Source organism: Orbicella franksi, chromosome 10 (assembly GCF_964199315.1).
Source record: "Orbicella franksi chromosome 10, jaOrbFran1.1, whole genome shotgun sequence".
Lineage (NCBI taxonomy): Eukaryota > Metazoa > Cnidaria > Anthozoa > Scleractinia > Merulinidae > Orbicella > Orbicella franksi.
In genome coordinates this window covers 30,130,355-30,148,746 of record NC_138154.1, presented here as the reverse complement: position 1 = coordinate 30,148,746, position 18,392 = coordinate 30,130,355, and the positions used below count along the sequence as shown (strand labels likewise).

Here is an 18,392-nt window from a genome sequence, read left to right as displayed (position 1 = left end):
TCAACTTGTTGAGCTGATCATGAGAAGCTCACTTAAAACTCAAGTTACATGTAATAGTCAAGCACCTGCATGAAAATACAAATTTTCGGTTTCGAAATAAATTTCAATTTTACTTTCAGAATTTCATGATTACAACAGCAGCAAGATTGCCTTCTTTGGTGAGCCATTCTAAATAAAATGCCAGAGAACTTTGAGGTACCATTGGATTTTCATTCAGGATGGATAGGTCAAAGGAGTCTTCAAGTTGTACATTGCCAGTAATAAGAGGCAGAACACCATTACAGAACTGTGTAGTAACTCACTCATTTGAAACAATAAATTTATTAAAATTTAAAATCATTTCAGTGACTAATGTGATTTTCTATGTTACAATAACATGTTTCCTTTATGCGCCACTGTTTTGCTAGCCTATCCATATGTACACAAAAAAACTGTTCAACTAACCGGACAAGTTTTTAATTCACAGTATTTTAAAGTTATAGCTTTCGGATTTTAAACTACCTTACTTTAAACTCACTTGAAGTACATTTGAAATCTGAAAGTTTACAAACATTGGCTGCTCCCTGAGGAGCCTGCTTTTTTGACCATCCACATCCCTTCGGCTTGAGCTGAAACCTCAAATTCTTCCAGAATTGATAACATCTCAGTTGCTGGATAAATAATCCCTCTTCTCTTTGAAGTGTATTTGTTTTCTGAGATCTATAAAAAGAATGGCATTGCTGCAAGTTAGTTCACTGGAACTACTTTTATGTCCTTATCTTTCAAGGGGTTAAATGTGAAGAAAGGTAAAACATCTAGTAATTTTACTTCATTATATAATAGAACTGACATTTATATTGGGGTAAAGCTGTGTCTGCTGTTCTAGTTAAGAAACATGCAATAATTAATTAAACAGACTTTTTAAACTGAGTGGCCTTATGGTCTTCCAAGGAGACCTGTATTTTAAATACAAATAAGAATAAAACAGGGCAAAGTACGTGAAATATGCTATTGTGCACAACAAAACAAGAGTTCTTTTTTCCTCTAATACACGGTGTTCTTCGCTCAATCTTGGATCTTCCCAGAGAATAGACTGCAAAATGACATTGAAAAGACCAGGTGCAGTTTTGTCAGCAAACTCTTTCATCTGTCCAGGAGCATACAGTGGTACAGCATCACTGCTTCCATAATGATGTTGCAATGATATTTAAAATTTTCCGATCAGCTGGTCAAATGAATTTTCTGAAATTAATAGAAAAGGTAAATATCTATTTTACTAATTTAAATAAATTATTGAAATAATTTTATTTATTAAATTTAAATATTTAATTCTCTGCTTGTGTCAATCACTGTAGTGTGTTGGTCTTAACACATCCTCTTACTTATTGGATTACACAAATGCAATACCTGTATCAGAAATATAATCTTGAAATGGTGTCTGTTACCCTTACCGGTCACCTAAACAACATGTTATTTTGATTGTTACCTAAGTCACTAGTCAATATTCAAACAAAAATAATTATCAGTTTTCCAAATTATTGAAAGGATGAGACTTGAATAGTTTGTGGCAACTCTGATGCAGCATTTTTTTCTTGGCCAAGAGACTCCTCAGATAACTCTTCCAAATCATTGCCATAATAATTGAGAAGTCCTCTAAATCCTTGTCATTAGTGCTTATGACTTCAACTGAATGATAAAATTTATGATATTGTCATTGACCATGTGCAATACATGTAAATAAGGATAATCTGTTTGAATGAGTTTTGGTCAGATGGTGTTATTATAGTGTGCCATGGATTATCATGATGTCAAACAATTATCCTTCAAAATACTTGTATCTTGTATGTCTTGTATCTTTACATTTCAGGTGAGTGATACTAACCTGATAGTTGAGTTAAGTTATGGATTTCTGTTGTCATCCTGTTACAAACTGTTTTATCCATTGTAAATTCACAATAGCAATTTATTTTTACCACCCCAAATGATGTTTGTATTTCTGCCATGGATGTTTGCTGGCTTTTTGGGTACCACAGGTCTATTCCACAAGTCTCTTCTAGAAATTTAAGTCTTTAGAACAGCAATTGGAAATGGTTCTGAACTTTTTGGAGGCCTTCACTACTGCTGTGTTGCTGCTTTAAGTTCTTGTGTAGTCCTAAAATTGGTAAATTGCAAGATCTAAATAAAAAATTAAAAGAAAAATAAGAAATAAACATATTAGTGATGAGTTTGTTTGTATCCAGATACTGAAAATGGATATCCAAAAAGCATATCCCCCCACTAATGAAAAATGGAGTGGGTAAATTTTTAGTGAAATTTTTCATGAAGTGGGTGCTCATAGGGTTCCTGGGCACCCCTCTAACTGAATCCTCGGTGTGGAGACAACATTGCAGTACTACTGAATTTCAATAAGTATATGTGAAACTGACATTAATTTTAGATATTATTGGTGCAATTTTATGGGTTTGGTCTTAGGAAAAATAAGTTTGTCAAGTGGCATAAAGTTCTTGTTTTGCTGTCTTTAAAATTATTATTTTTCTTTAAATTTGTTTGGCAATTAATTTTTCAAAATAATATTTCCCAGCTTCTGTGCTACCTTTTTCTTTCCACAATATACCAATTTTAGACTGAACTGCCTGAGGTGGCTTTTTGCTACCTGCACCCCAACAATTAATTTTAGTGAAGCAATTGACAGTACTGTACTGTAGTCAAGAAGAGTAAAATAAAAATGTCAGGTACATTAATGCAAATAACACTACAACATCAGTAGTGCGAGATAATTTTATAGGTACCTTTTGGAGTTTGTCATCTGAGGTCTGTTTATTTCCATCTTAGTGGAGAACCATACATGCGTAAGACTTGGATCATTTAACACGAAATATAATTAAATTTATAATGAATTTTTTTGGTATCATGTCTATTTTGCCCCAAATTTTACAAAATTTGATACAAACAACTTGTTTATTGTTGCAACAAAAATCTAAGAGTATGCTTTCCTTTTCCTTAATTTCATTTAATTTGCTGGTAAGAAGATTCCGAAAATCCTTGCAGCAATCCAAGGCAGTGCGAACCTGCGTGTCAATTATAATTAACCGATGTCTAATTAACTGACCTGCCAGTAGTTCGTAACACCGGCGGCTTCTAGTCAGGATGCGAGGTAAACCTTGTTTCTTCGTCCACTCTGGTACAGCATTTGTAGCACCACCTTGCACCTGGCTTGTACCCATGACATGTTGCTCCTATGGCATCCAGGACTGCAAAAAGTTTCGCAGGAATGCGCTGTTTCCTGACGCCTCGCGAATGGTTTTCTCTAGAAACCGAACATCTGTTGTTGCTCGTCCGTATTTCGACCCAGTGAACATGGCAAACTGTTGAGCCCACTTGAGTTCGGCAGCTCTGGTTAAATCTTCATACAGAAAATATTTTTTGCCGGCACATTTACGGCTGCTTTTGTTGGCTTTCCCACATTTTTCTGCGAAGGAACCTCACAACCAAACCAACGCAACAAGGAGTACTACGTAAAAAAAAAAATGCTCTTGTCGAGCACGAACGCGCCCGAAATTCTCTCATATTTTGTTGTTGGTGCAAACACCAAACCCCTGGGTGCAAGCGCTTGAAACTTAAATGAAAAATAAACTTTTCAACGAGACAAACCTTTCCCCCACTTTCTTTTGCTAACTCTTACTTTTTGTTTTCAAACTTCGCGGTACGAGATTTTATCTTGTTTACATTGGATTTTAATACGTACCCGGAAATGCGTAATTTACCGGAAGCTCAAATTTGTACTCATGCGCAGTGCGTTTTACCGCGGTGTTCGCTTGATCACACCATGAAGCAGCGACGACACTGGGAACGACAGGCTCGTACCAGGCTCCTAACCCACGTGGATACCCACGTCCAAAGACATCCATGTCCATGATGGGACGTGCGACGATTAGTCATCTGGCATTTTGTGTTCTGTGCGCGCTCTGATTGGCTAAAAAGCTAGTAGAAATAACTTCATCTTTGAGAAAACTCTAGCCTAAAATGTCAATCATCTGCTGCCCACAGCATTCTCTCGGGCATAACGCCCGGAGTAGCCCGCAGAACAGGCGTAATTTTTTTTGCGTATTTTAAGCGAACAGAGGCGAAAGCAAGGCGAGCGCGAAGTGCGAGTCGCGCGCGAGGGGAAGAGCACCTATGCAAAAAATTACGCCTGGGGTAATGCTGGTAAGGCCGGGAATTGATATGTCAATCATCTCCCGCCCACAGCATTACCCACGGGCATTACGCACGGGGATAATGGTGTGGGCACAGATCACTCAAGGGTAGTATAAGAGTTTGTATGGAGGACTGTGACTAAAATATGAGTTTGTATGGAGATCAGGAGTTGACATTAAATTCGTTCAATGTATAGGTAATTAACCGAATAAAGACTCTTGAACATTGAACGAATTTAATGTCAACTCCTGACCTTCATACAAACTCTTTCATTACGCTTGGGTGACCTGTGTTGTGGGCAGGAGATGAACTGTCAGTCATCTCGCACCTCGGCATTATGAATTTTGGAAGACGAGATGCAGGCTAACGTTTTCTACAGTCTAAATCCCGACCTTTAGAAAACTACTGTTTAGTAAAAACTTAGCCTGCGAACAGGCTCACGTTGGAGCACAAGCGCGCGCGGCGTAGCCGCGAGACGAGAAAGTGATTTTCTTGGCGCCTCTTCACCAGACTCCTTCCCGCCGGATCGCTTTGCTCTTCGCCGCTCGCGTGTGTGACTCAAAGGTGAGCAAAACTGAGCCCAATACATGCGGGCTGAACAAGCCAGGTAACTAAAGTATTAATTGTGATGGCTGTCTTAAAGTGCCACTATGATGAAATTCTCGATATCCATTTCTTTACATTTTCGTACACATTAGGTCTTTGCTAGATATCTTGCCAAATCTCAATTTTCAACAAACATTAAAACTCGTGGTTTTTGGACCTTAATTTCCGAGAATTTACAGCCGCCACGAATTTTCCTTGTTCCAAGTCTTGGTTGAAAATTTGAGAAAATGACGTCATTTTCTCAAAAATACCGCACGGAAATTGAAATTATGATAACAATTAATGTAAAAAAATTGCACGAATATATGAGCCGAAGTTTTCGTTATTCTTTATGCGAATTGCTGTGCTAATTGTTATTATAATTTCAACCCGTGTGGTATTTTTGAGAAAATGACGTCATTTTCTCAAATTCTCAACCAAGACTTGGAACAAGGAAAATTAATGGCGGCCGTAAATTCTCGGAAATAAAGGTCCAAACGACATGAGTTCTAATGTTCGTAATAGATTGAAATTTGGCAAACAATCTAGGAAAGACCTATTGTGTGCGAAAATGTAAAAAAATGGGTATGGAGAATTCGATCATAGTGGCACTTTAAACTGGAAGTCCTGCTTTGATTTGCTGGTAAACTAATGCATCAGTTCTCCGTATTAAAGAATGAAAGGAAACGAAAAGGAAATAAAAATATCTTTAAATTTCTTGACGACAAATATTTTCTTTTGTTAAGAGTTTTGGAAAAGGAATTCGCAGAAAGGCAGAAACTAACTCCTGTTAAGAGAGGATGAGCTCCGAAAACCCCCGTCTGAAAAGCTGATCACTGGAGAGCTCGACGAACAAGTTTGTTAGGCCACAGTAAGGACACTTGAACCACGAACAGTTTATAATGGTAATAGGACTGAGCGGAGTCCAATTCGGTCTGTAATCATACGAGCGATTAACAAAATCGGACGATCGCCAAGCGGGAGTCCGATTTGTTAATCACGAGTATGATTACAGACTGAATCGGACGACACGATGTCCTGTTACCAATTTATCAAAACTATGACAAAATTCGAGAAACGAACAAACCATCGAGTTATCGCTGAATGATTAAACGTCGTTATGAATGCTGAAAAACACAACAGTTTACTCAACAAAGTGCACCGCAACAGCGCGCGCAAAATGACGCGTACTGTCCATTTACAACCATGACGCGTACACTGTCCAATTTATGCTCAAATCGGGCTGCTGATAGCCAATCACGTTCGAGAATTTCGTCATAGTTTTGATTAATAATAATATTGTTTTTGGTGACTATAGAATAGAGGCTCGTCATATAAAGTGCAAGATCCGCAATTTCACAATGAAAACCCTTTATACTCTTGATAAATGAAGGGCCCTCATGAATTCTATGGTCACTCAAAAAATGTGCTAAGAATGTTCTGTTCGGAGAAATGTTTACAGAAGTAACTTGAGAACAGATTCCCAAACTAGCAATTTATTCCATGCCATGATCGCATTGGCAAAATTCAAATCTAACTATTGGTACTTGACGTAAAAGTTCTAATGTGCATACATGTATGTCTTTTTGCGTACTTGTAGATATTTAGATGCTTATGGTATTGTGTGTGATATGGATTTGTATTACTAATTAAGTTAATCCAGAAATATTCAGTTTGTCTATCAGTAGACATCATCAGTAACCTCGGAGCAGTTGTACAATCTGGGCGAGAAGAATTAGACAATTTATGAACTGCTCCAGGGTTCCAGTGGAATATTTCTGTGCAAATAATTTAGTAATAAACCTAGCTATAAGAAAATCTGTGATAATACAATATTCTTCAACATTTCACTGTACAATTTCAACCCAACACAACAATTAAAAAATATCAGTAAAATAAAAATAATCGAAATAAAAACAACTGATGATACATTGTATCTAAATTGAATAATCAATAACACCTACCAGATCAATCCCTTTTGATTTCAAAGTAATGTTGACTTTTTTCCAGAAATATTTCGTATGCATCTAGATCTTCGTATGCATGTAAATCTTCATATGCATCTAAATCTTTGTATGCATCTAAATCTCTCTCTCTTTTTTTTTTTTTTTTAGATGAATATACCTATTATTATGATATTTTTGTAAATCCTAGTTGAGGGATATGAAGAAGTAAAGTAAAGGTCTACCTTCACATGTTCTGTACCCTAACATACATGAAGGAAGGGGAACTTCACCTTCAATTGCAAAAAGTGATGCCCTGGGCTGTGACGACCATATTTTCTTAATTAAATGTTAGAGTCCAGGCATCTTCTTAAACCCAACATTTGTAAAACAATGGTACTTTATCATCATTTTTGTCAACTTGGTGTTTTGTCATAATCTCTGTTCAAACTATTACTTGTTTCCAAATTAAACTCTTAGGCAAAATACAGATAACAAGTAAACTGATGGTGCATTTTGTAAACTATCAGCAAAATAAATTTACTGATGACATTAAGATCTGAAATTGTGCTCCAAAACATGTATTCAACTTTTACTAGGTAACAGTTTATAAACCAACTATTGTAAACTGTTTCCACTAACTAGACTCAATGAGAAGCTTAGAGACCTGGCCTTCTGTTCCCTTTCAGTTATATGTTAAAGGACAATAATAAGGGAGAGGACTGTCCAAGCCCTCCTGAAGAACAGGTCATGGGTGGTGTTTATTGTTTGCTATGCTTCCCCACTCTTTCCCAGCCTTGTTATTATTATTATTATTTTTATAATTTTTGATGATTTTCTCCTTTAGTAAAATTATATCATTAGTATCAAGATTTCCCTCAACTTGAAGGACATAAATTACCATTTGCATTAAGTGCCGTATAGATTTGATAAAAAATTCCTCAAGCCTTCTACACCTCTGATAGTTTTGACTGACAAGTCTCCCATAATACCAACCAATGAAAACTCTAGCACCCCTTTTCAAAAAGCTACATAAATTTAACATTAAAATTCTTAAAATATTCTGATCAGTTTAATGAACAAGTACACACTATCACGTTAGCTTTCCTTGCTCTTCTTTCGAGGTAGTTCACCATCACTCTCTTCCTTGCCATCGGCTGTCAGATGTACACTCTTTGTTGCTGAAAACTGTCTGTCTTTGACAACATCTTCTAATCCCTGAAGCAATATATCAAGCATTTATTCATCAGTACATGCAACTGACCTAAGAGCTGAAGAACTCCTAGAAAAATGAATGTGCACAGACCTAAACAAGACACTGAGAAACACACATGGAAACAAATTACAAGCAAAAGTAGGGCCATAACAATGTAAATAATAATTATAATATAAACTGAAAAAAGTGCAACAAAATTATCTATAATTCTGCCAACACTTTAAATGGATTATGCAACCCATATTTGTGTAGGTAAGATTTCAGATTGGGCATGCTTAGTTTAACATACAGACCCACGCAGCCATAGAAGAAGTCACAGTTTGCACTCAAAAGCAATAGAAATAAAGTAAAAAAATATCTTACTCCTTCTATACTTGGGGTATACCCCCAGGGCTATCACATCTTAATTTTACAGCTCTTGACGAGTGGTTTTCAAAGACCTTTTTGTGTTCAAATTCAAACCAAATTGGCACAAAATGGCACATGGAGTGAGAGTGTTAACCCTGAACGGAGGCATTGTATATTTGTGTTCTTAGGCATGTTGATGTAATCAGGCATCTACATGTGCATCTTCATGGTACAGGACCTAGAGTGAGTGTCAGTGGACAAGCAGCGAACAAGCATATGCATCCTGATGCAAGTATGTAAATGCTGTTAATATTACATTTTTCTTGTATAAAATAAAAAAAAAATAAGTTAGATTACCTCTCCAGCATATGAGAGAAGTGGAGATATTTCACATACTACAGAACTGGGTCTGAAACAGAAACAAAACAATCAAAGGGAATCAGTAATTTGCCCACAAAAAAGACAAAAATATATTTTTACTTTTTTATACAGCATGCAATAATTGCATCATATTACCTAGCATCATAATATTATGCCCACTTGCAGATGAGTGCATGCCAACTATCTCTGTCAATGATATTGTTTTTAAAATACTATAATAAATCATCTAGCATCATATGCCTGTAGACATTATGTGCAAATATCTCAATGATACTGGTTTGAAAATTAATTTTATTATAAAACCTCGTACTAACTAAGCATGGGGACTGTGCTGGGGAGTACTGGCCTGAGGATACTGCAGTGTGGACTGAGCACAGCGAGGCCCGTACAAAATCAACAGATGGCCTGTATGGCTCAAGCCAGCTAGGTAACTACCTGTAAATTGTTTATTATAAGGAACTTAGGCTATCCTTGTTTTAAATTTGCTGGCTTTCGAAAACAACAATTGAAATTAAAATGATTCATAATAGTATGAAAATAAAGAGCATATATATTCTAGACAATCAGAGAGTGATAATAACTAAAATAGAAAGAAGTAAACACATGGAGCAGAGTGCATGTACACTTAACTGTCAAACCTATAAGCAACATTCTGGGAGGCACCTCGTGTGGGTACTCCTGTACCATTTGTCCTCTCCCTTTAGTTTTGGGAATCATTCTCCTTTTTCCCACTATTTTAGATATAATTATATTGTTTGATATTCATTACATTCCCAATAAGGCTTATTAATTTAATTTCAACTGGTGATAATATAATTTAAGAGAGAAAATTAAAGGAAATAACTTACTCTGCATTGTCCTCAAATTTACCACCAGCTTTGACAATGTAGTTGTAATGTAAATTTAACAGATCCCTTTGTGCTGTTTCTGGACTGTCAGTTGGCGAACCTTTGCCATTTTTGAGAGGAGAAAATTCTTCCTCTCGTGCAACTTCCAGGACAGCAAATTTCCTAAAGCAAGAATATTGAGATTGCAAGATCGGCAAGATGATAAGAGGAACAAGTTCATACTGATTTCTGTTTACATGTGCAAGTCAAAATTACATTGATTTAAACTCACTCTGTAAACTCAAACACATCAAAGACAAACTTCTCCAACTTTATCCCATTCGGTTCTGTTGGAACTTGCCTGCAATAGTAAATCAAAACCAACAATTATGAGAACATGTAAAAATTAATGAACTGTTTTCAGAGCATTTATAAATAACTAAATCTATAGCTTTTTAATTTTGTTGCCTTTTAGCATGTGTACATTTAGCTAGAAATAATTAGTTGAACCATCATAAATTGTGCAAGCAGTGAAAGCAAAAGAGAAATGGGGGAGTTAGGGGGGTGGGGAGTGATCATAACTTGACCACTTCACGTCCTTCTTGCATATCTGCCACTTGTTTGTGGTTAACTACTAATTAAAAGCTGAATAACACCATAAACATTGAAGAAAATAAAAATATGAAAATGAAATTGTCTTTTGCACGTATCGTACTTTAGGCTTTACTGACAACCTCTACTAACCAACATCTTCAGTTTTTTTTCCCCATCATCTTGCTTAAAACCTTGTTCAAATCCATACAGCACTCAAAAAAAGTGCCCAGTTGTCCGGGACAAGAAGATTTTTTACCGGGCAGGTAACTTTTCATTCTAACTTGCCCAATCGGTAAGAGCCCAGGCAACTCATCTGCCAGCTTAATGAAAAAAAGTACACAAAGACAAGCCCAGGGCAAGTAAAATTTGAGAACTGCTTGTTCAAAGGCCTAAAGGCAAGATGGAATTCAAGTTTTTTCAAGTCCTGCCACATACACTAAAAAAAACCTTTAGTTGACAGAAATGACCCATCATAAGCAGCATGTCCACACTAAATAACACACAGGGGTACAGGTACACTGTAGAAGTTATAAATTGATACTTGAAGTTTCGTCTCTAGAACAACAAGTTATGGACTTGAGTGTGTCTGACACCAAGCGGCAAAAGCTCCCAGACAGTATGAGAATAACATCACTAAAAGAGTTCCAGATAACCATCAAGAAAATGAACTTTTAGTATTTTAGCACTCTAATTATGTATTGTGATACTTTTATTAATTGATCGATGAATTTTTCTTTCTCAAAGATATTAGCTCGATAGAGCTACTCCAAATGATAATTTGAGTTGAAATAAAGTGTATAACACAATTATACATGTACAGAACCATGTAAAATGACACCTAATTTAATTTATTAAAGGTGCCTGTCTAATGGCCACTGCAATATTTACTGAATTTAATTGTGGCAAAATGCTTCCTGATTTGCACACACATACAGGCACAGAGTTTTTAATAAGATTTGAAGTAAGCAGGTGCCATGCCGCAACAATCAAGAACAATACAAAAGGTTCTTAGCAGCCTTTGTCTAGAGGGCCAATTGTTGAAACTGTTAACAATACAGATGGTGATGCACAACAAAATACAGCTGTACTTTCCAGAGCTCTAGCAAGTGCCAGGGTTTATCAAAAGCACTGCATGCAACATTTGTTGATTGTTTAACCAGTGGCATGTAAACCGATTATTGACAGGGTAGAAAATCACTTTCCGCTACATACCGATTTCCACTCTTGTCAACATAAGGTATCTTCTTTTTCGCTATGTGGTATTTAAGTGATGGCTCAAGTTCTCTAAGGGTTAAGAACAGGAATTATACAATCAAATTATGGCTATATCCACACATACATTGTATGCTGTACATCTGTTAAATAAAATTCTGCAAATAGAACACATCAAGTTCAGCTTGTTTGAATCTTGATATGTATATATTATTACACCTTTGATGCACTCTGTATTAATCCTGGAAAGTTTGGTGATACATTTCATGCAAACATGTAAATTATACTTCAGTTCCCAGGAAAGATAATAAATTGGCTGCCATGATCAAAACTGTTGTAATTACAAGTATGTTAAACAGTAACTGTTCATGTAAGTAATAAACAACTTAATAAATATGTGTACATACAAAAACCTATAAGTTAGCCCATGAAATTGTGCTTGTATTTGAAAACAGTGGTCACATTAATTGGGTTCTTAAAATGAGGATATACACTGTAATTTAGAAGTTCTGAAAGCATTTGCTTAATAGATGGGCAACACATTTGGCTGTTGTGGAACCTTTGGAAAACTTGTTAATTCAAGGACTCTAATCAACACACAGTGTACTTACTTGACAATTTTCTCCAAGAAGTCTACAGTAAAGAAATGGTTGGCGATGTTGCCTTCTCGAAACATGAGTTTTCCATCAGGGTCTCTCTTTTGCTGAACTTCTTCTGAAATTTCACTGTACTCGACAACCTGATGAAAAGCCAGTCACATATTACCTACTTTAATTTTTAACTATCCTTCCTTCACCTGCAGAGGAATCCATATTTGCAGTCATCCCATCATCCAAAATGACTGAAAAATTGTACAGAAGACCAACGAACAATACAAATAACATGTCCACTCTGCCAAAAAATAACATTTCTTAACTTTTCTTATCAATGAGTTCCTTGCATTCTACAGTAACTACTTGCCATCCATTAGAACTTTTAGAAAACAGAGAAAGATTTGCAGCTTTCTTTTTCAATAAAATCATCATTTTGGTCTGCCATCTTGGATGATGCGGTAATTTTCCAGCAATGAAATCATTGCAGACTCAATTTTCATTTTGTCCACCATTGATGTTATGTACTGCAAACAGGTGGTACGATGGCATTTAGTTGTTTTGATCATGGTGCGATGTAAAGTAATGTTAACACTTCGGAAAAAATACAAATACATGTGTGAGCATGAAGAGTGATTTTAAGGGTTCCTTTCAGCCTTCATAAGAGTCGAATGGGCCTTGGTTTTCATTTGTACCTGGATTTTCTATGTCTGCCAAATCCACAACACAACTACAGACATGATGTGCTTTAAGACTGATCACGTGAAAATAATAGAGAAGTAAACTTTCCATTTACATGCTGTTCAGTTGCCATTCTTCTCTACTGAATGAGAGTGTATGTTATCTGACATACTTGCCTGGCTGATGCCTTTGAGAAGAAAAACAAATGAATATGGATCCGTGCAATCATATGCCCTAACAACTGGATGGCATTAACTGTGAAAGTACAGAGGACTGAAAACACTATTCACTACAGATCCATGAACATAATAAAAGTTTCTTTGCCAGTAATACCTGGTATTTCCCATCACATTTCACCACAACTCCAACCCTCTCTTCAGGCTTTTTTTTCTCTACAACCTGTTCAAAAAAATTAAATTGTATATAGTGCACTGAGCTCTGAAAAAGCAATTTGCTGAAACCAATTTGTGAGCAGTCCATCACAATGGTCTTAACTGCAAAATGAATACCATTACGTAAACTGATCAGAATTTTCCTTTTCAACTTGCACCAGATTGCCATGTAATAAAAGCGTGTAATTTATGACACACCTGTCAAAACCTGGAGAAGGTCAACTGAGGAAGAACTGATAATAGATGGAAGACAGTAAAGAAAATGGTAGCAAAAAGAGTCCGCTGGTATGTACGACATTGTGGATGGCGTTTATCCTATGAGGAGCAAACGGGAATAAGGAATTATAACTTCAAGGGAATATACCAAGCAAAATAGGGTTCTATAATCAACTGAACATTATTAAGTAAAACCAACCTTAGCACCACATTCTGCTGCTTTGTCAATACAGAATCCTATAAACACAGGATCTGCCATCTTGACCAGAATGTTGTCCACACAGTAAACATGAACAAACTCAATTCCTCGTCTCTTCATCTTATCAATGCGTTTCTTTTCATTCAGAACTTCATACAGACCGCCATTTCCTCCAGGAGCTCGAGCAACTTTACCAGGCTGGTCAAGAATGATTTTACCCTCAAATGTTAGACAGGGCAGAGTATGTTGCTCAAACAGAATCACGTCGTTCTTCTGAAGTCCAAAGTAATTGTGCTCTTCAAAATACTTTTTAGTGTCATCCATGGTATGTTCACTGGTCATGATGTACCTGAAAGGTATTAGATAACAGCAGTTATTAAAAACTGGATCTTTGTATAATGCAATTCGAGAGTTTTCACTGGCTTAGCCATTAAGTGTTATGAGCATTGTGGATGACATTGTGCAATGTTTGTAGAAAAGCCTCCTGTCAAACTGGTGTTCTTCTGAGATTACGTAACCTCATTCTGATATCAGCTAAATTACACATTGTCAAATTTGCTATACTACCTCATCTCACTTACTGTCAGACTGTCTGGCATTTTTGTCGTTCTTCTGATGCCAGAAAACTGGAACGAATTCAGGAACAAGCACTACAAGCTGTTTATTGTGACAATAAATCGATCTGTATGAGGAACTCTTGCAAAGAGCGAAACTACCAACACTTTATACGCGATGATTGCACGCCATTGCAATCATAATGTATAGAGTCAAAAATGGTCTGGTGCCTCCTTACATTGCGGAATTATTTGTTGTTACCGATTCTCAGTATCACCTTAGAAATTCTGATTTCACCATACCCAGATTTTGGACTGTTGCTCATGGCAAACATAGCCTGACTTATTTAGGCCCTGTCATTTGGTCCAAACTCCACAAATCTATTCGATCTTCTGAATCATTGCACACTTTTAAAAGGCGCATCAAATTGGTTGATTTCACTAGCCTGCTGGACAGTACTTGTAGAGACTGTTCTTTATGTAACAACTAACACTTGATCTCACTGCATGACTCATTGTTTGTTTTATATATATATTTTAAAACACTTACATACGTACATGTACATGTATTTCATATGTTATTAATTATTAGATAAGTAATCAGAGTTAGGTGTCCTCAAATAGTATACATTGTATGCTAGCGACTTCAACACATTAATAAAGTTCTTATGTTATCTTACCTTATGAGCAACTATACCATGCTCTTTAAATACAGAAAGCGTACACGTAATGTTTTGGGCATGTTTATTTCTATCTTGTTTTAGTTTCCTACATTTAGTTTCCTACATCTAGTTTGAACTGACAACCTTAACACTGAACTAGCCATCAACACTGGCTGTTCTCGCATGCCTTTCATCCAGTCATGTTTGCGTGACTTCTGGTTTTATGCACTTCACATCCCTGGCTATGCCAATATTATCGCTGATGCCCTCAGTCGTTGGGACGCTCATCCTTAGTTTCGCACCACCTTCTATAAGGCTGCTTCTCTTCATCATGACACCCTCTCAGAGTGCATTTGCCCTTCAGAACTTTTCTGTTTCAAATGTCTATGGTAATCATCTCTCTATTTGGTTGCAGGTTTCCAACTCGATGACCTTCAACTCTGCGTCACCGGGATTCAAGCCCTTGCACTTTCTGACTCTACCAAACACAATTATCATTCCATTTGGAACATTTACTTGAAATTCTGCCAGTTTTACTCCATCGCTCCATTTCCAGCCTCTTCATCAGCAGTCGCTTCCTTCATCGCCCTGCTTAGTTTTTCTGTGAAGCCACATCATACTGTTAATAATTGAGTGCCTTCGGCGTTTACATGCGTTTTGCCATTTTGATACCTCTGCCTTTGACGATAGCCATGTCAAATTAACACAAAAAGGCTTGGAGAAGTCCATGGTCCACCTTCCTCATCGCAAGGCTCCTCTCACACCGACCATTTTGTTACAATTTTACTGCCATCTCAATATTTGTGACTCTGCTCATCTCACCTTACGCCTTGCTTGCAGGTTTTTTCTCCCTCTTCAGAACTGCCAACCTCGTCGCTCGGTCTTTGGAAAAGTTCTCCAGTCATCTAGTCTTGTCCAGGGGCAGCATCACTTTTGCCCGCTCAGGTGCCCTCCTCACAGTTACCCACACCAAAACACATCAGGCTGGAAACACTGCTCTTGTGGTCCCGGTTCCTCGTATTCCAGGATCTCCCCTCTGCCCCACACCTGCCCTGCACTCGTTGCTCAACTCAGTTTCCATCCCGGCTAGCTACCCTCTCTTCACTTACACCACTGCTTCACATCAGAATGACTGCATCACAGCAACATCCTTGAACAATAGCATCAAGCATTTGGCCTCTCTGGTGTCTCTTGATCCACAGGCTTCTCTGATCACAGCCTGTGTTGCGGGGTTGCCACATTTGCATTTCAATGCAGAATTCCCTCTGAGCTCATCAAAGTCCAAGGTGATTGGAGAACTGACACCTACATGCTGTATTTAACACTGCCTTTGGTGGACAGACTTGTGCTGTCTCACGTTGTGTCTCAGCACATTCAGTCGTTCTAGTTCAGTTTCTGTATTCTCATTAACCTTTTTTTTTCATTCACTGATTTGCTATTTCCGTGCTTCTGTATTTTGTTTATACTCGGTTACACAGTTTCTTCGTTTCATTCAGGATGATTGACCTGTCCTCTAGTCACATATGTATATCTTTTTTGTTCAGTTCCTTTTTTTTTTCTTCTCCCCTTTTCCCTTTTTCCTTCCCCTCTCCCTCTTCATCTTTCCCCTGCGAATCTTGTTTGGGCCTCTTCTTGGTTTGGGGTCTCCTCTCGAGGCCTGAGTTCCTCTCGCTTATTCAATAAAGATGCCCAAACAGATTCGCTGGTGGTCGATGTTGTCCCCGGGTGAGTGGGGTGGGGGAACATCCGGGTGAGTGGGGGGATAATTGTTCATATTCCTAAGAGTAACTTAATTAGACCCAGGCCCTTGCAGTTCGTCGCCTAGGTTGTTCTTTTCATCACGAGTTGTCATCTGATATCTTTGCTTTTCCTTCGTTCACTCTCGCGTCGCTTTGTTCACCCTCCCTCCTGCCCTGGTGGGTCTCCTCTTGAGGCCTCAGGTCCTCTCATTCAATAAAGATGTCCAAACAGATTCGCTGGTGGTCGATGTTGTCTCCTATGGTTTGCCAAATGTTGCAAAATTCAACAACTTGCACCTTCATATTCAACAACTTATATTTATGATCAACAACATATATTTATATTCAACATTTTATATTCATATTCAACAATACGCATTTTCTTTCAACTTCAACCAAAATTCTTTTCATTCGACAAAAATATTTGTTCAACTTCAACCAAAAATAATGTCATTCAACAACATTTGTTCAACTTCAAACCAAATGATTTTCATTCAACAAAAATAATTATTCAGCTTTTACCAAAATCATTTTCATTCAACAACATTTGTTCAGCTTCTACCACAATTATTTTTATTCAACAATAATAATTATTCAACTTCTATCATGCATAGTGATTTAATAGCATACCTTCTTTTATAACAAAGGTTTTGAAAGTTCCCGGACATTCAAAATATTGTCATTCAACAAACAAGCATATTGGAAAGGGATACCCATATCACTAGGAATGAGTATCCCACTTTCCCAGTGTTCAAATGACTTAGTCTTGTCTACTTTATTTGCATTTTTTATAGATGTCTCCGAAGAAAAAAACTGCTTTAATGGCAAAATCTAATAGGAGGGATAGTCAAGGAAAGAGCTAGAAATAAACAAGTATAAGACTTTCCCTATATCCAAAGATTAGCCTTGTCTATACTTTATTTATATTCACTTTGGTTTTGTCTCCAAAACGAGAAAACTTCTTTGATGGCATAGAGAACTGTTCGCCAGCAAAATCTATGTATACTTTAATTTAAGCTTAGTAAACTTTGAAGATTAGTTCAGCAGAATTTGCTGAAACCAAATAAAAAACTTTAAGAGCTAATGGCGCTACAATTACTTACCAGGGAAGTGTGGCCTTATTTCCGGTTTGTTTATAAGCCAGTTCCTGCACTTTCAAGATTCTCTCAGCCTGAAGATGATACACAGTTTTCCCTGAAGGTAAATCGACATCGTACATTCCCTTCGGATAAGGAACTCCTAACCGGGTGCCTTGTCCACCAGCAAGAAGCAGCACGGCGACTTTGCCTTCGCTGATCACTTGCAAACCTTTATCTCTCCAACTGTCGACTTTCTCTTGGTTTTCTACTCCAATGACGCTGCCTACTTGCTCTGGAGGAACTGGTTGTAGCTTTTCATCCTTCTTTTCCATACTTTTAGCTTCGCTCATCGTTTTCTCAAACAAATGGTTGATCTTTGGGTAGTCAATGTTTCGAAGGTCATGGTAGAAAACCCTTTGCTGGTATTTGGGTAGCGTGTTCCAGTATTGGAACAAATGGTCTTGATTGTTATCTTTCAAGTCTCTTCTCAACTTGTCATAATCCATGTTTTAGTAACGAAATTAGCAGCACAATTGCGAACTGCAAATTTGCTAAAAACTTCTACAGCTCGATCTTCCCCTTCCCAGAAATACAGCCTCAGTTACAAGCTGTCCAGGTGGACCTGACCAACAGTGGCTGAAATTCTTCTAGGGAGGGGTGATATTATTTTTGACATGTTCTCAGACCCTCTATTTTGTCTTGAGTTCATCGACATTGCAAGAAGAAGTATAATGTCAGGAGCCAAGATAATGGCTCCTGATAATATATAAACCACATAGGATTTGAAAAAGCTCAAACGCAAAGGGGTGGGCCGGGGAAAGATATGTTTGTGCCTCTCGCACTTGCTTGCATCTCTCACGCGCTCTAAGAAACTACCTTGTAGCAATTATTTTGCTTTGTGGACTGTTCTACCTCTCTGGTCCCCCAATCAGAAGCATTTATGAAAATCTCCTTTGGCTTGTAATTGAAAAAATAAGCGACATGAAACAATAATTTAT

General features: G+C 37.3%; 1 protein-coding gene and 1 long non-coding RNA gene across 3 annotated transcripts; both read right to left on the bottom strand.

Moving 5' to 3' along the window:
• Positions 1-1,533: 1,533 nt before the first annotated feature.
• LOC145499746 (uncharacterized) lies at positions 1,534-3,785 on the bottom strand. Of its 2 annotated transcripts, none has more exons than XR_014050978.1 (2): positions 3,089-3,785; positions 1,534-2,154 (listed from the first exon to the last, which is right to left on the bottom strand). It is a non-coding gene; the product is annotated as an uncharacterized LOC145499746 (long non-coding RNA). The 2 variants fall into 2 exon arrangements; XR_014050977.1 differs by having other exon boundaries at positions 1,534-2,131.
• A 52-nt stretch (positions 3,786-3,837) lies between these two features.
• LOC145500683 (UDP-N-acetylhexosamine pyrophosphorylase-like) lies at positions 3,838-17,995 on the bottom strand. Its single transcript, XM_081480208.1, has 9 exons — positions 17,419-17,995; positions 13,361-13,709; positions 12,887-12,952; positions 11,894-12,021; positions 11,283-11,354; positions 9,769-9,837; positions 9,498-9,659; positions 8,626-8,677; positions 3,838-7,922 (listed from the first exon to the last, which is right to left on the bottom strand). Exons 1-9 carry the CDS (start codon positions 17,898-17,900, stop codon positions 7,803-7,805), a joined length of 1,500 nt encoding a protein of 499 aa, XP_081336334.1. The 5' UTR covers positions 17,901-17,995; the 3' UTR covers positions 3,838-7,802.
• Between the last annotated feature and the right edge of the window lie 397 nt (positions 17,996-18,392).

What these genes read in the sequence shown, in the direction of transcription:
- LOC145500683 (XM_081480208.1), bottom strand. Translation starts at nt 17,900, where the DNA reads ATGGATTATGACAAGTTGAGAAGAGACTTGAAAGATAACAATCAAGAC. An exon ending in TTCTTGGAGAAAATTGTCAA is followed by an intron (nt 11,355 to 11,893) that starts GTAAGTACACTG and finishes CTTAACCCTTAG; the next exon opens with AGAACTTGAGCCATCACTTA. An exon ending in GATGTGTTTGAGTTTACAGA is followed by an intron (nt 9,660 to 9,768) that starts GTGAGTTTAAAT and finishes TTCTTGCTTTAG; the next exon opens with GAAATTTGCTGTCCTGGAAG.